Source organism: Camelus ferus, chromosome 32, assembly GCF_009834535.1.
Source record: "Camelus ferus isolate YT-003-E chromosome 32, BCGSAC_Cfer_1.0, whole genome shotgun sequence".
Taxonomy (NCBI): domain Eukaryota; kingdom Metazoa; phylum Chordata; class Mammalia; order Artiodactyla; family Camelidae; genus Camelus; species Camelus ferus.
This window is the reverse complement of record NC_045727.1, coordinates 10,029,308-10,048,094: the sequence shown is the minus strand read 5'-3', so window position 1 is coordinate 10,048,094 and position 18,787 is coordinate 10,029,308. Positions and strand designations below refer to the sequence as shown.

The window sequence follows — 18,787 nt, the reverse complement described above, 5'->3', positions numbered from 1 at the left end:
AGATGAGTCTGAGAAGCAGGTCTGACATAAAGGCTGCCAGGCCTGGCTAGCTGGATGTGGCCCTGCCATCCCAGTGTCCCCATCAGCCCTGTCAATCCAGCCACAGCCCTGGGAAAACACTCCCTCTGATCTCAGCCTGGGAAACCATCTCCTCCCAAAAGAAAGAACACCAAGGGCAGGCCTGGAGGTCCTTGGGTGGGGAGGGGCAGTGGGCGGGGAGGGTGGTGGCCTGATCTTCAGGCCAAAGCCCTCAGGAGGCCAGGGCAGTTCCAGGCGATGGGAACATCTCCCTGAAGGGGTTTTGACCCTCGTCAGTGCCCTTTGGGCTGGAGGCCAGAGCCCCTTCAGGCCTGGGAGGGCTGGAAAGAGCGCCTGGCGCCTGAAGGGTGGCCTCAGGGTCATGGGCTGCCACTATCCCCATGTGGCCCAGCCAGCTGTTCTGCTCCCCGCCAAGTTTGGGGGGCAGGCCTCACCCCTTGGAGTGCCTGAGGTCCAGGGGGCCACAGGGGTGGACTTCGTACCCAGGCCCACCTAGCCTCAGTTCCAGCCTCCCATGAACTGGCTGTGCGGACACCTCAACCACAGGAACCCCAACAATCACACAAACTCCAGGCACCAGCACTCCCACCTTCTGCCCCTCGCACCCATCGAACCAGGGGCTGGTCACTCCATCTGCACGTTAGGCAAGGGGTACAGTGGATGTGGGGCGGAGCCCAGGAGGCCTAACCCGACTCTACATCCAACTTCAGAGGTCTCAGGGTCTGGCCACAGAGCAGACAGGGCCCACACCTCCTGGGGCTGAGCTGGACAATGGCCAGTCACCTTCTGGGCTGCAGGTTGAGCCCAGGCCTTGCTGGAGCCATCCCCAAACCTTCCCCTGGGCCTGACTCTCTGACTGACACCTGCAGTGAAGGCAGGGAGATTCCATGGAAGCAGAACCTTCAGTGTCACCAGGCTTACTGCTGAGAACAGACCCTGCCCAGCTGCCTGGTCCCTGAGGGCTCACTCAGGTAGACAGTTCTATTCTGAGGCTCAGGCTGTGTCCTGCAGCACAGCCCCGAGGGGGACTCCCAGTCCCTTTGGGGTCCCACTTTCCTCCTCTCCTCTGAAGCCCCAGGAGGTCTTGCAATAAGCCACTGCATGCTGGCTTGTGGTCCACTTGGGCCCCTTGATTGCTTCCCCACTTGGCCACACATTTTCACCCTTCCTGAGTCACTGGGCTGTTACCTGTAGGACAAGCTGTTGCCAGGCCATCGGCAGGGGCTGCCCACTGCCCATGCCACCACTGCCCACGCCAGGCTGCTGGGCGCGCTCCAGCTGCAGGGCCACATGGCGCCGCTCCTGCTCCAGCGCCCGAGTCAGCCGCTCGAAGCGCGCCTCCTGCTCCTTCACCGAGGCCAGGATGCTGGCAGCCGAGTGCACACTGCAGTCCTCCATGACCAGGATGCTGGCTGGCTGCAGGCAAAGCAGAGCAAGGCCAGGGTGGGGCCAGGGCGGAGGCCCTCCGCCCACCCCACTCACAGATCTTACGATTCACTCCCAGACCAGAGCATCCAGCCCTCTGGAGAGAAGCCACATTGATTAAATCCTAAATTAAAAGCCATTAATCCAAGGCTGGCCGGAAGCAGCAGGCTCCCTCCCTGTGGCGTGTGGAGCTCTGACCCAGGCTCCCTGCTTCCTGTGGGGCCCAGCAGAGCCCCAGACCATGACAGCTAGGAAAACCAACGCCCAGGGAGGGAAGAGGCCAGTGTGGGGGAGGGTCCCACAGCTGTCCACGAGAGAGCAGACCCCGGGTCTGGGGCCCCAGCTCTGTCTGCCTGAGGATGGAGGCACCAAGCCTGCAGGCCGAAGCCTCATGCCCTTGGTGACCTGGAGGGCAGCACTGGGGTGGCTGGGAGACAGACCACTGACACCTTCTGGGGTGGGTCATCCAGAAGCAGGGAAGACCTAGGCCCACTCCCCGACACCGTGCCCTCCGTGGGTCCCCAGTGCCCCAGAGGATAAATTTTCTGATGGCAACTGAAAACGCTATTTTTATATTAAAAGCAATAAATACGAGATAACATGGAAGGCAAAATGTGCATGAACTTTTAAGACAGATCATGAGACTTCAAAGATGATGGGGTAGAGGTAAGCTCAGACTCACTTCTGCTGTGGCCGTTGGGGGCCTGGGGCTGGCAGAGCCATGTGCAGGACCTCAGTGACCCTCACTCTCCTTCCTGGCAGATGCCTTCACAGCCTCTATCCCCTGTGAGGGCCCCACGCTGCCTGCTGGGCTGACCCCTCGCCCCTACCCAGACCCCAGCCTGACTTCCTGAGCCCTCACCACACTCGTCTGTCACCCGCGGAGTGGATTTAGCAAGAGGACAGAGATGAGCCTCGCCTATCCTGGGGCGGGGGTCCAGGCCTGGGCACCCCGGGAGTGGACAGGTGGATGGACTGGTGAGTGGATGGAGGGTGAAGGGTAGGAGGCCGCTGAGGCGGTGCTTGTGGGAGAGGGTGGGTGGGCACATGGGCAGCGGGCAGGGGGAAGAACGGGAGTCCAGTGGAGGATGAGTGAATGGACAGTTAGGTGGATGGAAGGGAGGGCAGGAACGAGGCTGTGAAACAGTCCTGGAAAGAGGGAGCTCCTGGGGGCACTGCTGTGGCCAATGCTCGCTCCCCCAGGAAAGAGCAGGCACCTCGGAGGAGCTGGGGAGACGCTGACCCTCCCCTGAAACCCTGCCCACACTTGACGACTTCCTGCTGAACCAGACATTCCTCCTCAGAAGGAGTCCGGCCAAACCCAGCTCCAGAAAATCAAATTATGGGGACCGAGTCCAATCTGGGTTGAGGAATTAGAGGAATTTCCTAAGGGTCAGGCCGGCAGGGGAGGCAGGGGGAGGCCTGGGCTCCAGAGCTGACCCTCCACGGCCATCTGTGGGCACACTGCCCACTGCGCCTGTCCTCCACTAGGGGAGGGAGGGGACTGGCTGCGAGTTGAGCCCCCTTCACACACCCGACCCCCAGCCCACTGGATGAGGAGATGGTGCAGGAGCAGAACCCAGGCCCAGGGGCACGGGAGCCCACCCTTCTGGGAGGGCACCAAGTCCCCCTGTGCTGCCAGCATAGAGACCTGCTCCCCACACCACTGACCAAGCCTGGAGAGGGCCCATCTTCACCCCATCAGCCCTGCTGTGGTCAGACAATGCCCACGGCCGTGGGGGTAGTTTCTGGCTGAGCCCACAAGGACGGGCACTGGGCCAAGGCTGGGGGCAGAGCCGCAGCCAGAGGCCTGGGGTGTGGGGTTCCCACTGAGTGGGGTGCATCCATTCATCCCAGCCAGGACTTCAGGGTCACCCGCAGTCAGTGTAGGGCCTGGGGGACTAGACAGGAAGGGTCTGTTCTCGACCATAAAGCAGTGGAAGAAACCGCCAAGGAAAAAGGGCCAGCTCGCCTCTGTGAGAATGAAATATTTCTGAACATCCCAAAAGGACCACATGTTGTGGTTGTGGCTTCTGCTTTTCACATGGAGCGAGCGCTTCAGACGAAAGACAAGCGTGACCGCACCTCTAGACTCGACTCTGACCACAGGAGCCTGCGGGCACGTGGGGACACGTCACACTACTCTACTGTTGTACATTTATAATTTTCCATGATTGAAAGTAGGAGAAAAAGACAAAAAAACCAAAATACCATCAACACACTGGGATCAATTCTTTATACTATCTGGCAGAAAAGTGACATCCTTCATCTATTAAGTGCTCTTACGAGTCAGTAGGAAAAACCAAACCCCAACTCTAGGTGGGCAAAGGTCATAAGCAAGGTGCGTGGTCCAGAGGGTGAGGTGCAAAGGATGAGTGTGGAAAGAGTCAACATGCATGCACGCACACGTGTGTCACACACACAGAGTGGAAGGAGGGCGTCGCCGCGCAGCAGTGCTCTGGGTGGAGGGTCCTGGCCTTCAGGCTGCAGCAGGTCCAGGGTTCTGCACATGCCAGTGTTCTAGCTGCACGAGCTACTGCTGTAGCCAGAATGTAGGTGACACGGGAGAGCAGACACCTGCCCAGCAGTCCGGGCAAGGGAGTGTGAGGCCAGGAAACTCTCCCAGGGGCCTGGGTGGTGCCATTGCCACCAGAGGGGAGCAGCAGGGTTTCACAGAGCTGGGAGAACTGTAATTGAATTCAGCCCGGAAATGAGAATTCCCTAGCGCAAGAGGGACCCCTGTAGCACCTGGATCAGACACCGTGGAGGTGGGGGATGGACAGAAGTGGCCACTCGGTGACCCCCTCCTGCCCCCAAACTGTTCACATGGACTCCCAGCAGCACCCGCTGACCACAGAGGTCCTGTGCAGGGGCGGTATGGTTTGTTTTCCCAAAGGGCTCCTGCCCTGCACTGCTGGGGCCCCCTAGGCCAAGGGTGAGCCATGTCCAAGGCAGCCCTGATCAGCCCCAGGGCAGGGGGCTGCTAGACTGGTGGTCCAGGGGGACCAGGGGCTGTGGGGTGCTGATGCAGGAGGCTCAGGGTCAGGTCAAGGCAGGGACACATCTGGGGCCCATGGAGCCTGAAGTCTGGGGAGCCAAGAGTCTGGGGCCGGGGCCAGGGAGCATCCAGGGACCTGCAGGCTAAATATGGCAAAGGCAGGCCTCACCCTGGTGGAAGGGTGGGCTGGGTGGAGATGAACATCCCAGCTGCGGCCCCTCTCCAGGGGGAGGCCTGCGCCACCATTGGCCCATAAAGGGTCTCCGTTTGAGATTTCTGCTGGGGCAGATCACAGACTCTTTCTCCCTCTGCCGACTGTGGCATACCCCATCTTCTGGGTATGCCTGGGTTCCCTGGGGCCCACCTTTCTGGGCGGATTCGTGGGATGGGGATGGACAGCAGTCCTCCAGGCCCCAGGCTGGGGCTCACGGCAGCCTCCTCGCTGCCCCTCCTGCACCTGACCCAGATTCCAGCTGTAGCCGCAGCCCGCGGGCGATGCCCAGCAGGCTCCAAGTGTGGGGTCTGGGCAGGGAGGACCCACCTCCTCTGTGGTCTCTGCAGCAGCCAGCCCAGGGGCACCCCAAGGGCTCCAGCAGGGAGAACTGGGGCTGGCAGTCACAGAGCTCTCTGGTGGCACCAGCAGCCCACCTACTCCAGCCAGACCATGAGAGGGGAGCTTGTGGGGGTAAGAGGACCCACTACGTGGGGTGGGCTGGCCCGTTGCCTCCTCCAGGCTGCTCCTAGGAACGTGGCCACCCCGGCCCCCCATTCTACCTCAGGGACAGCAGAGCAACATGTGGGGAGTTCTAGGGGCCCAGGTTCAGAGCCCCGCCCCACCGCACTCTGGGGAGGGCACATGAGGCATTCCTGGGGAGGGGCCTGAGGCTCACAGCCAGGCTGGGGCCAAACCCAGTGGATCCACTTGGCACCAGGGCCCGAGAACCCAGGTCCTACCTATCCAGGAAGGAGCCAAGAGGCCCGAGAGCCCCTGAGGGCCCCACAGAAGCACAGCTGGGCCAGTTATCTGGCCGGGCCAAGGGCCACCGGCCTGTGTGCACCAAGAAAGGAACACCCTTTCTCCTCAAGACGCTGGACCCCTTCTTCCCAGGCTCCCTCTGTCACCATGGCAACGCCCAAGCTTCTCTGGGAGGGACAGAGCTTCTTTGTGGTGGCACAAAGCCCCTTTGAGGGGCGGTGGGGTTCAGCCCCTGGGAGTCTGTGGCCAGTAAGTCTCTGGGGGGTGAGGCAGGGCTCCTCAGCCCAGCCCCCACCAAGGTGGCAGAACCAAGGAAGCAGAAGCAGGAGAGCCTGGTGGTTAGGGACTGAGACCCTGATCCCAGGTACCATCTGCCTGGCTTCTATGGGAGTGTCCCTGGGATGAGCCAGGGCCCCCAGAGGAGGTTCTCTGCGGGGGCCTGGGGACGTCCCAGGGTCTTCCCACAGTTTTGACAAGAACCAGCTCAGTCTGGACAAGTGGAAGAGGCACTGGCTGCGGGGGAAACTCCCTGCCAATGGGAAACCGGGCTGGGGACCCAGCGGGAAGCAGCACAGGGAGTCTTCAGTGGGCTGGCGGGTCAGATGGTGGGGGTTTGGGACCAGGTCTGCTAGGGGACTGCCCTCGCATCTGAGCCCAGCCCACTCACAGCCTTCCCTGTCACAGGGGCTCCCCTCTCTGCCCCCCTGCCCTGGAGGAATGCGGCTGCCCAGCTGGGTGGCCTGGGGCAGCCTTGCTGCAGCCACCACCTCAGGACAGACTTGGACAAGAGAGAAACTCTCTACAGCCTGGCTTGCTTCAGAGGTGGGGAGATGGGACCCCGAGGGCAATGTGGGTCCTGAGCATGGTGACAGGGACTCAGTGCAAAGCCGCTTCTTTTAACCCAGCGTGTTGCCCCATTAACACCCCCGCCTTGCGGTCAGGGAAGCTCACCCCATCCCTGAGCCCCCCCTGTCCCAGTCTGCGGGTCCTGCCACTGCTGACCATGCACTTGGCAGAGCCCCGACATGCTGGGCGCCCTGCCCGGGCAGCCCTCCCAGTGACCTCCGTCTGACCCACTGGAGCTTTGTTACCCGAGCCCCCAGAGTGGGGGTCATGGCCCCCGGGCAGCAGCATGGGGCAGAGGGGCCCCAGGAGAGATCTAGCCTTTTGTGGGCAGATCCATGAAGGGCCCGGGGGGCTGTCAAGGGGCCAACCTTGCCACAGCAGCACCCCCCATGGTCAGCAGGCAAGGGCCCCTGCACCCTGCAGGGCCCCCCTCCCCCTCCCACCTGCTCCCCACCAGCATTCCTGGGAGCTGCTGACACTTCTGGGCACAGGGACCTGCCCGCACAGACCGTGGTCAGCAATAGAGGGCCACCTCCCACAGCCCTGGGGGAGGGGCTCCCAACAGAGACGGCCCGCGGCCTCGCTGTCCAGAAGGAGGTTCCCTGGTAAGTGGGAAACTGGTCACTTGTTCCCTGGTCGGGAACACACTGGGGCCCAAGCAGGGAGACTCCCTGTGGGCACAGTGCCCAAGCCCAGGGGGGTGACAGGTGTCAGGAAGACCCTCCAGCTGCCATGGGCAGAGGCAGGGTGGCTGTGGCCACCTGGCCCTGGATGGATCAAAGGTGAGTGTGGGTGAGAGACCAGAGCATGTCCCGGGGAGGGAGGTTCCGGGCCCTTCCAGCCTCCCTCCCGACCCACAGCATCACAGGGCCAGCTCCCCTCTGGTCTGCCCTTGCCCAGGGTCCCATGTGGCCTCCAGCCAGCAGTGGCTCCTCCCACCCTCCTAGGGCCTCCCACTCCCTCCCAGAAGCTGAACTGGGCACCAATCCCTCTGTTCCTGACCCCTTCCCTTGCCTGGGAGCCAGCTTGGGCCTCCAGAAGCCGGGAGTGCCCATAGCAACAGGTCCAGACACCACCAGCCTCCAGCAGACAGCAAAGTCCCGCCTTTTATATGCAAATAACCCAGTGGGACTGGGCAGGGGGCTCCACCCTACCCCCACCCAGTGCAGACTTGGGCCTGGCAGTGTCCCTGCCTGCTTCCCCCAACCCACACCCACACTAGGAGAGCCTGCTGGGAGCTGGACCTGCCTTTGTGCCCAACTACCGCCAAAGGGAAGTGGGAACGCTGCAGCAGGCATGCCGACAATTTCCGGACCTCCTAAATCCCACCCGAAGGCACACACATGCAGCCACCCACACACATCTCCACGGGCACCCCATGCCCGGCCACACTCTGGGGTTTCACCTGCCCCAGAAAATGGTGGTGGGTGTCCTGAAAGTCCTGACAGGTCCCTGTGGTGGGAGAGGTAGGAATAGGGCTCCTGGAGGGTCAGCGTCCTGGGCAGATGCTGCACTGTCCTGGACACCTGGCAAGGCTGCCCCACAGAGACCTCTGAGACCAGGGAGGCCCCTGACTCCACAGCTGCAGTGCCCAACCTCCGGTCCACATGGCGGTCTCTGTGTGATGGGGGGGGACATGGCCAGGACCCTGGACAGAAGCCCCCAGCCTGCACAGACCTGCCCCAGAGCCCAGTTCCCAGGGCAGAACCTGCTGCCCTTGGGGGACCCGGGAGAGCTGCCGTTTATTGGCACGAATGTCAGGGAACAGCTGATATGTATCCTCAGAAGGTTAGAGCCAGCACTGAGTGGGTGAGCTGGGAACAAAGCATGAGGAGAAGGGTGAGCTGAACATGGAGGGTTACGGGGACTGAGAGGCAAACACGGCAGCCTGGACGCTCTGCGGGGCAGTAGACCAAACCCACGGCAGTCTGGCCCAACCGGCAGAAAAGGATAGAAAGCCACCAAAAGCGGGAAGGCAGGAGTGGAGGAGAATGGATCCCCTAGGACAGGAATTCCCTCAGGGAGACAGACAGGACACCGGGAACTGCCCTCAACAGCGAAGGCCTCTTGCAGGGCTGTGAGTGCTGCCTTGGAACCTAAGCTTTCTGCCCAGAAAGCAGCTGAGACCTGGCCACACTGAGGTCTGGATCCTGCTGCCTGCCGGGCTGTCCACATCCTGGAGGGGCTGGGTGTCATCCATCCACAGCAACCTGCCGCCCGCCCTTCGCCGCTTGGGCTGTAGGCACTCTTCTACACAAGGAACAGCTGGCAGCTCTTTTAACAGGATGCCTCACTTCCCCCTTCACCTGAGAGCCTGCAAGAGTTAAGTCCAGCTCTGGACTTCCTTAAGGAAACATCGCTGGAGGTTCTGGGACTTTCAGAGACGATTTGTCCCCCAGGCCTCAGTGTCCCCACCCTGTAACCTCGGTGTCCCCCTGGCACTGTGGCCCAGGGGCCCCAGGGGCGCCAGAACCGCCCTCCAGGGCACAGAGCGAAGGGCAGGGCTCGTTACCCTGCAAAATGCAGAGAGCAGCAAGTACATTCAGACGGATGGTGGCCTAATTAGGGTTCCACAGAGAGTGAAAGCACTTGGAAAAGGAAAGTTTAACTAAAGGCATGTTTGAAATACCAAACCCATCAATTGCAAGCGTCAAGCTGGCAAGATGTGCCGGGGGGTGGGGTGCCTCCTCCCCTACCTGACACGGGTGAGGGAAGGGGGTCCTCAGGCGTCCCCCCAGCACAGGACCTAACTCGCAGGGATGGGCTGACGATGCCAGGCGCCCCGGCTGAGGGCCATGCTGCAACAGGGGATGGACACCTAGGGCCTGGCGAAAGGCCACTTAGCAGCCCAACCGCCCAGGTGACAGCCCAGGCAGGGGACAAAGCAGAGCCAGGGAACAGCCTGATGCTGACTGTGGCTGCAGTGCCGCTTGAGGCCCCAGGGAAGAGCTGAGGGGTGCAATGAGGCTGGTGGCCATGGTCAACACACCAGACGGCCGCTGGGGGCCTGCAGAGACTGCCCAGCGTGGCTGGCCCTGCTGCACAGCCATGCCACCGGCCGTGAGTCACCAGGGCACAGAGCGCCCCTGCACTGAGCCCTGAGTGCGGCCTGCAGGGCCAGGTCCAAGCCTGAGGCCCGCTTGGGGGAATGTTCCTCTTCCTGTCCCAGCGGAGCAGCACGTGCTGCGGGCAGGAAGGGGCTTGGGGCTTCCCTGGGGCTGTGGCTCCTGCCTCTCATGCTGAGCCCACAGGAGGATGACCCGAGAGTCCAATCATGGAGGCCCCAGGATGCCTGGCTGAGAGTCGCTCACAGCCGAGAAGGCGGCCTGCCAGCAAAGCAGGCAAGATCACCACAAGGCAGGCAGAGTGGGCCGCCAGCCCCAGGCAGAGACACAAACAGGACACACGCACGTACCCAGCCTGGTGGTACCTGTTCGCCCCCCACAGCATGACACAGCCACTTGGGCCAGGGACAGCTGCGTGGGACAGCCCACAACGCCACATCAGGAGATCCATGCCCTCCCTGCAGGGTGGCGCAGGGACATCCCCTCATAGGGAGCTGTGTGTTCACAGGCCGGATGCCAAAGAGGGGCCTGGATCATTTTGGGGACTTCTGAGGGGCCTCCCTTTGGTTACTGTTCTCAGTAACCAAAGATGCTCAGACGGACTGTGAGGCTCAGGGAAACCAGGGCAGGATGTGCATGGGCCTGCACACTGAGTCCCGGGGAGGAGGCCCCATCGGCATGGACCGGCACGAGCCTGCAGACTCAGTGCGCAGGACGACTGCGACCTCCGAGAACAGGGACTGGTCAAGGGGAGGCCCTGACACCATCTTTTTAAGGGGGCTGCGGGCGCCTGCTACAGGGACCTTGAACCTGAGGACACAGAATGTCACATCTCCTGTTTCTGGTGACAGAAAACGTCAGTCAAGAAATAGTTCAGATACAACCACAAAAAGAAAGTTCAACCCTCACCTCACGTTCACATCAGTAAACTCTAGATGGGTGAGCCCCCAAGTGTAAATGCTAACCTGGAAACACCTGCAGAAAAGATGGAGGTGCACTTACCCAGCCACGTGGCAGGAGGGCATGTGTGGAAGGACTAGAAGAAGAAAGACTCCAGATTCCAGCACAAAACATGGAACATCTCTGGACACGACCCCCGTCATGAACAAAAATTAAAGGGCTGAAAAGAGCCCACAGCCGCCAGCAGTCAAGGAAGAACTCACGGCTGCCCTGACACAGGAACGCGGCCCTGGGAAGCCCCGTGTGGGCCTCAGAGGTGCAGCCGAGCTCAGTGACCCCCCGCTTCCTCCTGGCTCCCCCTTCTAGGGGAGCCCCGCCTTCGTCCCTGTCCTTCAGTCCATACCAGCACTTCTCTCTGTGTGCTGCCCTCTCAGCCAGGCAGGGGACTCCCCAGGGTAGGGTGGGGGGGTCGGCCTAACGGGGTCACAAGATCTGGGCAGGTGCTAAATGGCCAGAGGTGGGTATGGAGACACATGGGGGCTTCTTGTCTGCCCTGGAACCAATTCAGTCCCAAGGCTCCCTCTCCATGCCCCTCGGTGTGGGCAGAGCAGAGATGGTCCCTCTGATGCCCACGGCAGATACGAGGGCAGGCCAGAGACAGGAGAGAAAAGGGCCCAGAGAGAAAAGGAGGAAACCAGGACCACAAGGCAGGGAGGGAGGAACAGGGAATAGACAGGAAGGAGCATGGCCCCTGGCCCTCTGCTCTGTCTTAGAGCCCTGGACATAGGACACTTAGGCATCTGGAGGCTCCTGAGTCTGTGCCACTGCCTTCTTGCCACCACCCAAGTGCAGCACAGGCAGGGGCAGGCCCTCCACACTGGATGCTCAGGGACACTCAGAATCCACGGGGCCGGGTTGGCCGAGCCCCCCGAGGAGACGGTGTCAGGTAGGGCAGGGGCAGAGGACCGGACTGGGGAAGCCACCACACTCTGCAAATCAGGCATCGCAGCAAACTGACAGCCAGGGCCAGCGGGCTTACTGCCCCCCACATAAGGTCCCAGGGGACACGAGCACCACTCAGCCTATGTCCCTGCCACACTTCCCAGGCACCAGACCTCAGTGCTGCTGGCGCTGTGATCAGCAGAGGAGCCCACAGGGTGGGGCCAGCACCCAGGGCCCTGGCTATGGTCAGAGCAGTCACAGCCCCTCGGTTACGTGTTGTTAATGGCTGCTCCCCCCACGCCATGAACTAATGTGGCCGTGTGCGCCAGAGACCACAGGGCCCACAGAACTAACTGGTTACTATTTGGCCCTTTCAGACAAAGCCTCCTCCTGGCCTCAGTGCCCTCCTCCTGGTACCTGGCCTGTGGGCCCATCACCTGTCCCCACTGGAGACTCCAGCCTCCCCAGGGCAGCAGGGACCATCCTGAGCTGAGAGGTTGTGTAATACCAGGTGTCCAGGTCAAGGAAGGTGTGGATCAACCCCAGCGAACGTCCCAGTGGGCTGCCCCCACCACAAGCTCATCCCTCAAGCCAGGCGTCCAACCAGTATCTGCTGTCCCCACACCCAGGCCCCCAGTGAATACAAGCAGGTGTGGCAGGAGGACCCAGGTCCAGCCCTGCCAGCCCAGGGTGCTGTGCCCACCCATGGTGAGGCTGACCTGAAGCACACACCACTCAGGGCCATCCCTCCGTGGACCACACTGCCCGGCCCACCACCTGTGTGTGAGGAGGGGCTGGACGTCCAGGCCAAGCTCAGGTCACCTACCTGTCTTGAGGTGAGATCAGCATGTCTGGACACCCATCCTGCCCGCTCCACGTCCTGCAGGGAACCAGAGGGTACCTGGTGAGGCCAACCTGCAGGGCTAAGTCTCTTCTAGGTGAGGCCAGATCCCCAGCTAGGCACTATTCTCCCTGACCCGAGGGCGTCCCATGGTGCCCTGGACACAGACACGTTCCCACCCAACGGTGTGTGCTCACCTATCCCCAACCCACTTGCACCATCATGTCTGCAGTTTGCATCGGCTGCTAGGATCCCTCCTGGGCATTTCTGACGCTGTTAACTATACTTCAAAACCCTGACTGCTCAGAGCTGTGAGCTGACCATAATGTCTTTCCCCCTTCCAGAAGGTTGGGTGTGCTCCATTGTGATAAACTCTTACACCAGGGTGCCGTCGGCCCGGGCAGGAGGTCATGGCCCCCAGAAGTCTGCCCCCCACCTGCCCAAGGGACAGGCTGCCTGCATCTCCAGAGGCCAGACCTGCTCTGTGTCCCTCCTCAGCCAGCAGCCCGCCTCCTAGCCCTGGGACTGAGGACCACGAGGCTTCCTGTCATGGCTGATGGCCTGGGGACACGTCCCCTCTCCTGGTATCTAGGCCTGGGGACATCGCCAAGTTAGCCTCGTTAAAATGAAACACGGCGGCACAGACAGGCGGGAGGGTCTGGGCTGAGGCTGGGAGGCCATCTCTGGGAGATTGCAGGGGTGGGGGCTCTCTCCCCTTGGCTCTCCAGTGTTTTCCAGGTTGTTTCAAGCCTCTGTCCAGTCTTCCTTTGTGGATGTGGCTCATTTGGGGGCCTGAGGGGAGGGGCTTGAAGTCAGGGTGGGATCATGGGGAGAAATCAGGTCCTGGGCCAAAGGCAAGAAAGACCCCCTCCCCCGAGGCTGGGAGTGTGCGTGTGCGTCGGGGGTTGGGGGGGTGTGGTTGGGAGTCTGTGCATGCGTGTGTGCCTGGGGGGAGGTTTGGTTGGGAGTCTGCAGCCCACTGCGCCTTTCCACCCAAGGCAGCAGCTGTCGCTCTGAGCCTGAGGTCTGCGGCTCAGGAATCAGCTTTGGCTCAGTATATGTTTCTGGGATACCTCACATTTTGGCTTAAGTGTTCACATAGATCTCGTTCCACGGAGAACTACGTGCCTTTATTAGCAGTCCTGATAACCGCCAGCCTCTCCCCAGTGCTGGCTATACCCCATCATCTCAGTGACTCTCACTAGGAGCCTGGGGTCAGCCTAACACCCCATTTTACAGATGGGGAAACTGGGTCCAGGCAAAGAAGCACTGGGCCAGGATTCGAACTCAGGTCTTCCTGCTCCTAGGACCCCACTATTCACTCACCCAGATGGGGATGTGTGGCCATGGGAAGAATGTGGCTTCCACCTTGTGGGACTCCAGCAGGCCCAGAACTCCACAAATGCAGAGGAGGGCCAGTAGTCAACACCAGTAAGTGGTGGGGGTTGAGGGGAGGGCATCTGCAGGGCTGCAGCAGGGAGGGGGCCAGAGGGAGCTTCCTGCAGGAGGAGGAGGGTGGGAACAGGGGACTGGGAGGGTCTGGGGCATGCAGGGTGGTGATGGGACCTGCAGCAGGGTCTCCGTCCCCAGAGCGTCTTGTCTCAGCAGAAGCATATGGATGGGGGGTGGGGTGGGGAGGCAGAGCCTGGCAAGAGCCCTTGGGCAGTGGACAGACAGATGGACAGGCTTGAGATATGAAGGTACAACCAGTGATGGGATTTGTGCCAAGAAAGCAGGGGTACCTGTCTTAGGTAGCCCTTCTCAACACCCCCTCAGAGCTGGTCTGCAGGCTCAAAGGTCCCCTGCTTGGCCAAGGATCCTGCACCAAGAGCCTTGGGCCAAGGGAACCACCACCCCTAGCCTTGGAAAGCCTGCTGTGTGTTCAGACCGGGGCAGGAGCCCTCTGCAAGGGCCAGCCAAGAGCCAGAACAGCAAGCTTGGACCACAGATGTCTGATGGCTTGAGGGAGCCCCCATGGGCACAAGTCTGGAAGAGGGATGGGGCTCAGGCTGGGTGGGCTGGGTAGACGGCTCGGGGCTCTGGTGGGTGATGAGGAGCCCAGGTGGGGGTCAGGCAGGCCTGCAGAGAGCTTGCTCTGAACTTGAGCCTTGGTCCTGCTCCCCGACTGTAAACCCAGGCCGCCGGTCACTCTGCAGGCATTGTGAGAAGGCACCCCTGTGGTTGCGCTGTTCTGTTTACAGATGACACTGAGGCAGAGAGGCACAGCCCTGTGCTGAGTGGCTGGCTCAGAGATCTCACCTGGTCCCCTGGATGGTGGCAGGATGGCCTATGGGAGCCAGGGAGGCACCTGGGGCACACACCTGAAGGAGAGCCCTCCTCCACTGTCCTTGTTGGAGCCTGTGCTCCACCACCCCGCCACCCAGCCCTTGGGCCGCCCTCTGCTGCACTGAGGGTGGTGAGGGCACTGGGGTGCTGAGGGCCTCACCCCAGCGACCCTTGTTCCTCTCCAGCTCCCCATCCCAGATAGGGCCTGGAGAAAGCAGAGCTCTGGCTTCCCAGCGGGTGCCCCAGGAAGCGTCCCCACCGCTGAAGGAGGCTGGGTGGAGCTGGTCTTGACGGGCATGGTGGTCCCGGGTGCCCTCTGGTGGCCGCACTCAGCTGGTTGCTGCTTTGCTAGAGACTGCCGGCCCCTCAGTGTCCACTGGGGCAGTGAGAAGGGCTGTGCTTCACAGACACACACACACCCTTGGGTGGGGGTGGAGAGGGGGATCCACATGGGTGATGTGAGTGCCCACCAGCTCTGGGCTCCTCTTACTGACCTGTGAAACAGGCTGAGCTGGGCAGCCCTCCCAGTCAGAAAGGCCCAGGAAGGAATTCCTCACCCCATGTCTCCCCGTTACTCTCTGATGCCAGGGCTCCTGCATAGGGGCCCAGACTTCATCCTAGTCTTGATAGAAGCTAGTAGCAAAGGGACAGATGCCCTCCCCGATCTGAGCCACCGCTGGGGAAGGTCCCAGAACCCTCGCAGCCTCCCTGGCATCCCATAGCACTTGCCCCCAGGACCACCACCCCAGCTCTGCCCCCTCCCTCCCTCTGCCAAGGCCATCCCAGGTCACAGGGCAGATGTGAGGGGCTGGCTGAGGCTCTGGCGTTCCTGGTGTCCTCACCCAGCTGTGCTACGGTTCTTGGCTCCTCTTGGAGGTGCAGGATCCCACTACCTGTGGTCCCCAGGCCTGTCTCCTGGGGTGAAGGGGATGCAGTGAACCCACCCTGAACCCCTGTGCAGCACAAACAGCCTCACCCTCACAGAAACTAGGAAGTACAGAGGGACCCCTGGGACTGAGAAGAGATCAGAGGGGCCACCTCCGGGGGGAGGCGTGCAGCCCAGATTGGGGGGCAGCTCTAACCTAGCAGGACTGAGGGCTGGTACCTGGTCAGCAGGCACTCATGTCCATGTAGGAAAGCCCATAAGGAGAGCAGGCAGGGCTGGCTGGGCTGTGCTCATGTGAACTACTCCCCAGGCCAGGGCTACAGCTCTGTGCCTAGCCCTGTGCTGGGTGCCTGGGGGCCTGAGACTAGAGGGCCTGGGGCGGCTGGGGACAGACAAGGTACTCTGGATGGGACGGAGCAAGGCTGGGGGAAAGCACAAGTTCCAGATTTATAGCCCCACACACTGCTCGGAACTGACTGGCCATGGGTCCAACACTGTCCCAGATCCAGATACACTGAGCACAGGACAGGTGGGACCTGCTGGGGATGTGCAGACCCCTGGCAGCCTGGATCTGGGAGTAGAGGCAGAAGGAGTCACAGTGGGTGGAGGCTTCCAATGCTGACCCGTTGTCTCCCCGGGTTACTCTCCGACGCTCCCTCATGGGAGAAAGTGCCCTATAGGTCGCTTATCATTCCAACCCCCTGGGTTCATAAATCCTGACCTGGCATGTGCCCTGCACGGTGACTCAAGTGACAAGGGGAAGTGGTGTGAGTGGTGGCTTAAATGAAAAACCTATCTTAAAGAATGAAGGGTAGTTCTTTGCTTTCCTTCTTCCTGAACAAGCCTGGAGTCCTCGAGCTCCGTTTTCACTGTGACACGTTATGCAGAGGTTAGAAACGGTGACATATTGTAAGAACCCAAGATTTAATTATTTAAAATGAAAATACGGAAACTGGGGATCTCCAGCCGCCCGCCCGCGGTGACACCGCAGCAAATCCGGGCCGATTTCCACTCCAAGTAGTGGGGATGCACCTCGGCCAGGGGCCCATCGACGGGGTTCCGTGGGACAAATACCCAGGTTGAGGTTACGGGCAGGGACGCTGGGCAGCGTCTCATCCCTTGTCCCCTGGGCGGTGGGAGCAGCGCAGCCCAGCGGCATCCCTTCGGCCGGGCCAGGCCCGCGCTTCCCGGCGGCGCGTCGCCCCAGCAAAGTTCCCCCGCCCGGGACCCCTCTGGCCAAAGGAAAGTTTCTGTGGCTGCGCAGCCCTGGCTCGAGATGCCCGGTCGAGCGGGGCGGACACGACTTCGGCCAGGCAGAGGCTGGAGGGGTGCGCGGAGCGGGGCGCACAACCGGTCGGACAGGACCCGAGGCCGCGCACAAAGGGACCCACCCCCGCCAGTCTTGGGTCCGCGCACCGCGACGCGGGCAAGGTGGGGGTGGGGCAGGGCCAGGCAGGACCCTGGGACCCGACCCCAGCCCAGACCTCGCCTCCGGCCCCTGCCTGGCCTGCAGTCCCGATCCCGGGCGGGATCCCGACCCTGGTCCCCAGCCCGAGCCTACCTGGAGCGCGGCGTGGGCGGCTCCGCAGCGCGGCTCCCGCCCCAGACGGGCGTCCCCGAGTCCCTCGGCTCACAGCGTCCCCAGGTGGGCGCCGGTGGCCGTCCGGGGACCTCGCTCGCGCGGGTGCGGGGCCCGCACCCTCCGCATCCCCAGCCCTCCCTCCGCCCCTCGCGCGGCCCGTGCGCAAAGCGGGCCTGCCGGCACCACGACCCTCGCCCCGCCCCATCGCTACCAGTGTTCCCATTGGTCGGAAGACCCGGCAACCGGCGCCGATTGGACGGGTGCGAGGAGACGCCGGCTTGCCATTGGGCCCTCGGAGTGTCCGTCTCGGCTGAAGACGGCCCCTCGTGGAGTGGCGGAGGCCCCGGCACCTGCCGGGACCGCTGCGGCGGCGGCGGCCAGGGAGGGCCACCCTCCACGGGCCGCCTTCGAGGACGTCCCCGGACTGTCCGGCCCGGGCGGGGAGGGATCAGGCCGCGTTCCCTCCATCACCACCCCCAGTTCGTAGGTATCCTCCAGAGACTGCTGTTGGCCGCGCCCTCCCGTCGACATCAATGCTATTTCCCACAATACGGAGAGAGTGTTCTGCTGCTCTCCCATTTTACAGACGGGAAACCGAGGCCCAGAGAGGTTCTCGCTTGCTCTAGGTCACCGGGACTCGAACCCAGTCCATCTGACTCCCGAGCCTGGGAGTCCTTCTACCCTCATCGCCCCAGGGTTTCCCCAGTGGAGGCCCACGTGGGTGGGGGTCAGCAGTGTTTCCAGGAGTAGAAAGAGACCCCTCCATGACCAACGGCTTTCCTCCCCCATCAGGCCTGAATCTGCAGACCCTCTGCAGGGCCCAGGGGACTGGCCTTCATAGGGCTCATGGCATGGCCACAGATCTGGGCCTGGGGGGGGGTGGAGTTTGTGCATTCATTGTCCCCCCCCATTCATGGGGTTCCCTTCCTCCACCCTACCTGTGGGGGTGTGGGATCACTGTGAGGCTCAGCCACCCAAGTTGAATTCAGCACAATTTGCATTTTCCTGCTGGGTGGAGAGTAGCCACTTGGTCCCTGTGATGATACAGGGCACACCCATAACCACAAATGGGACCAGAAACCTAGGCCAGCTCCACTAAACTTTGAGGGGGGTGAGGCCACCAGTGGGGCTGCTGCCCATTGGGGTTTGTTTCGGGGTCCCTGACTAGGGACCCTGGCTCATGCCCGGTTCTCAGCCTTTCCTGGCCCTGCCTGACCAGGAGATGATCCTTGGCTCATCGTTTTCCCCAGAACCATACCACCCACATTAGTGCTAACAGAGGGGACCAGATATGCATGTTTTATCCACCCATGTCAGGAGTCCAGTATGTTCACCCAGTAGTTGCTTGGTCAGAACAAAGAAAAGGAAATGATTTTCAGCCAGAACTCACCACTGGTACCACCTGTGCCCTGGCATATGTGGCAAATCAACCCCAGCAGTCGTTCAGTGCCAGGCAGCCACAGCTAACTGACTGGAATTGGCACTGGAGGTGCCAGTAGCACTGGAAGTGACAGCCATTTGGCACCCTGGCACAGAGATGTTGCTCAAAGCTCTGGGTGGGTGGAATGAAGGGTCGCTCTCTAGGTCTTGTCTTGCGGAAACTGCACCATAGGGGACCTTCTGGCCCAGCTGCCATGTGGACTGGGGTGGGGGTTCTCTTTTCTATATTTAGAAGAAGACTTAATTAGCCCAGTGGTCCCTGTGGATCTCTCCAAGGGCCCTGGTCCTCCTGAACCCCTCCTCTCACAATGACCTTATGGTCCAGCATCACCCCTTCCCCACACACTTGCTGATGGTGGCAAGAGGGGCTGCATATACCTCTGCTGAGAGAGCAAAGGGGGTAGAGAATTGTGCACCCGAATCGGCCCAGCTGAGGACTGCCTCCCTCCCCCTTGTTCTCAACCCACCTCTCCTGACAGGGCCCCAGACACCTGTCTACCCATTAAGCTGGATTACCAGGTGCATTCGGAGGATCAGGGTGGGCAACGCCAGTTCCAAGAG

General features: G+C 61.7%; 1 protein-coding gene across 4 annotated transcripts in view; it reads right to left on the bottom strand.

The window, feature by feature from the left end:
- The window catches only part of ARVCF (ARVCF delta catenin family member), a 34,284-nt gene extending 17,328 nt beyond the window's left edge, over positions 1–16,956 (bottom strand). For 2 of the 4 annotated variants that reach the window (XM_032472040.1, XM_032472039.1), the window contains exons 1-3: positions 16,766–16,956; positions 12,018–12,071; positions 1,228–1,455 (exon numbers count right to left, since the gene is read on the bottom strand). In XM_032472040.1, the coding sequence (XP_032327931.1) occupies positions 1,228–1,437 (210 nt within the window). In that variant the 5' untranslated portion in view covers positions 1,438–1,455; positions 12,018–12,071; positions 16,766–16,956. The remainder of the gene's footprint in view (positions 1–1,227; positions 1,456–12,017; positions 12,072–16,765) is intronic. The other 2 variants (XM_032472042.1, XM_032472041.1) reach the window with 2 other exon arrangements.
- Positions 16,957–18,787: the final 1,831 nt, after the last annotated feature.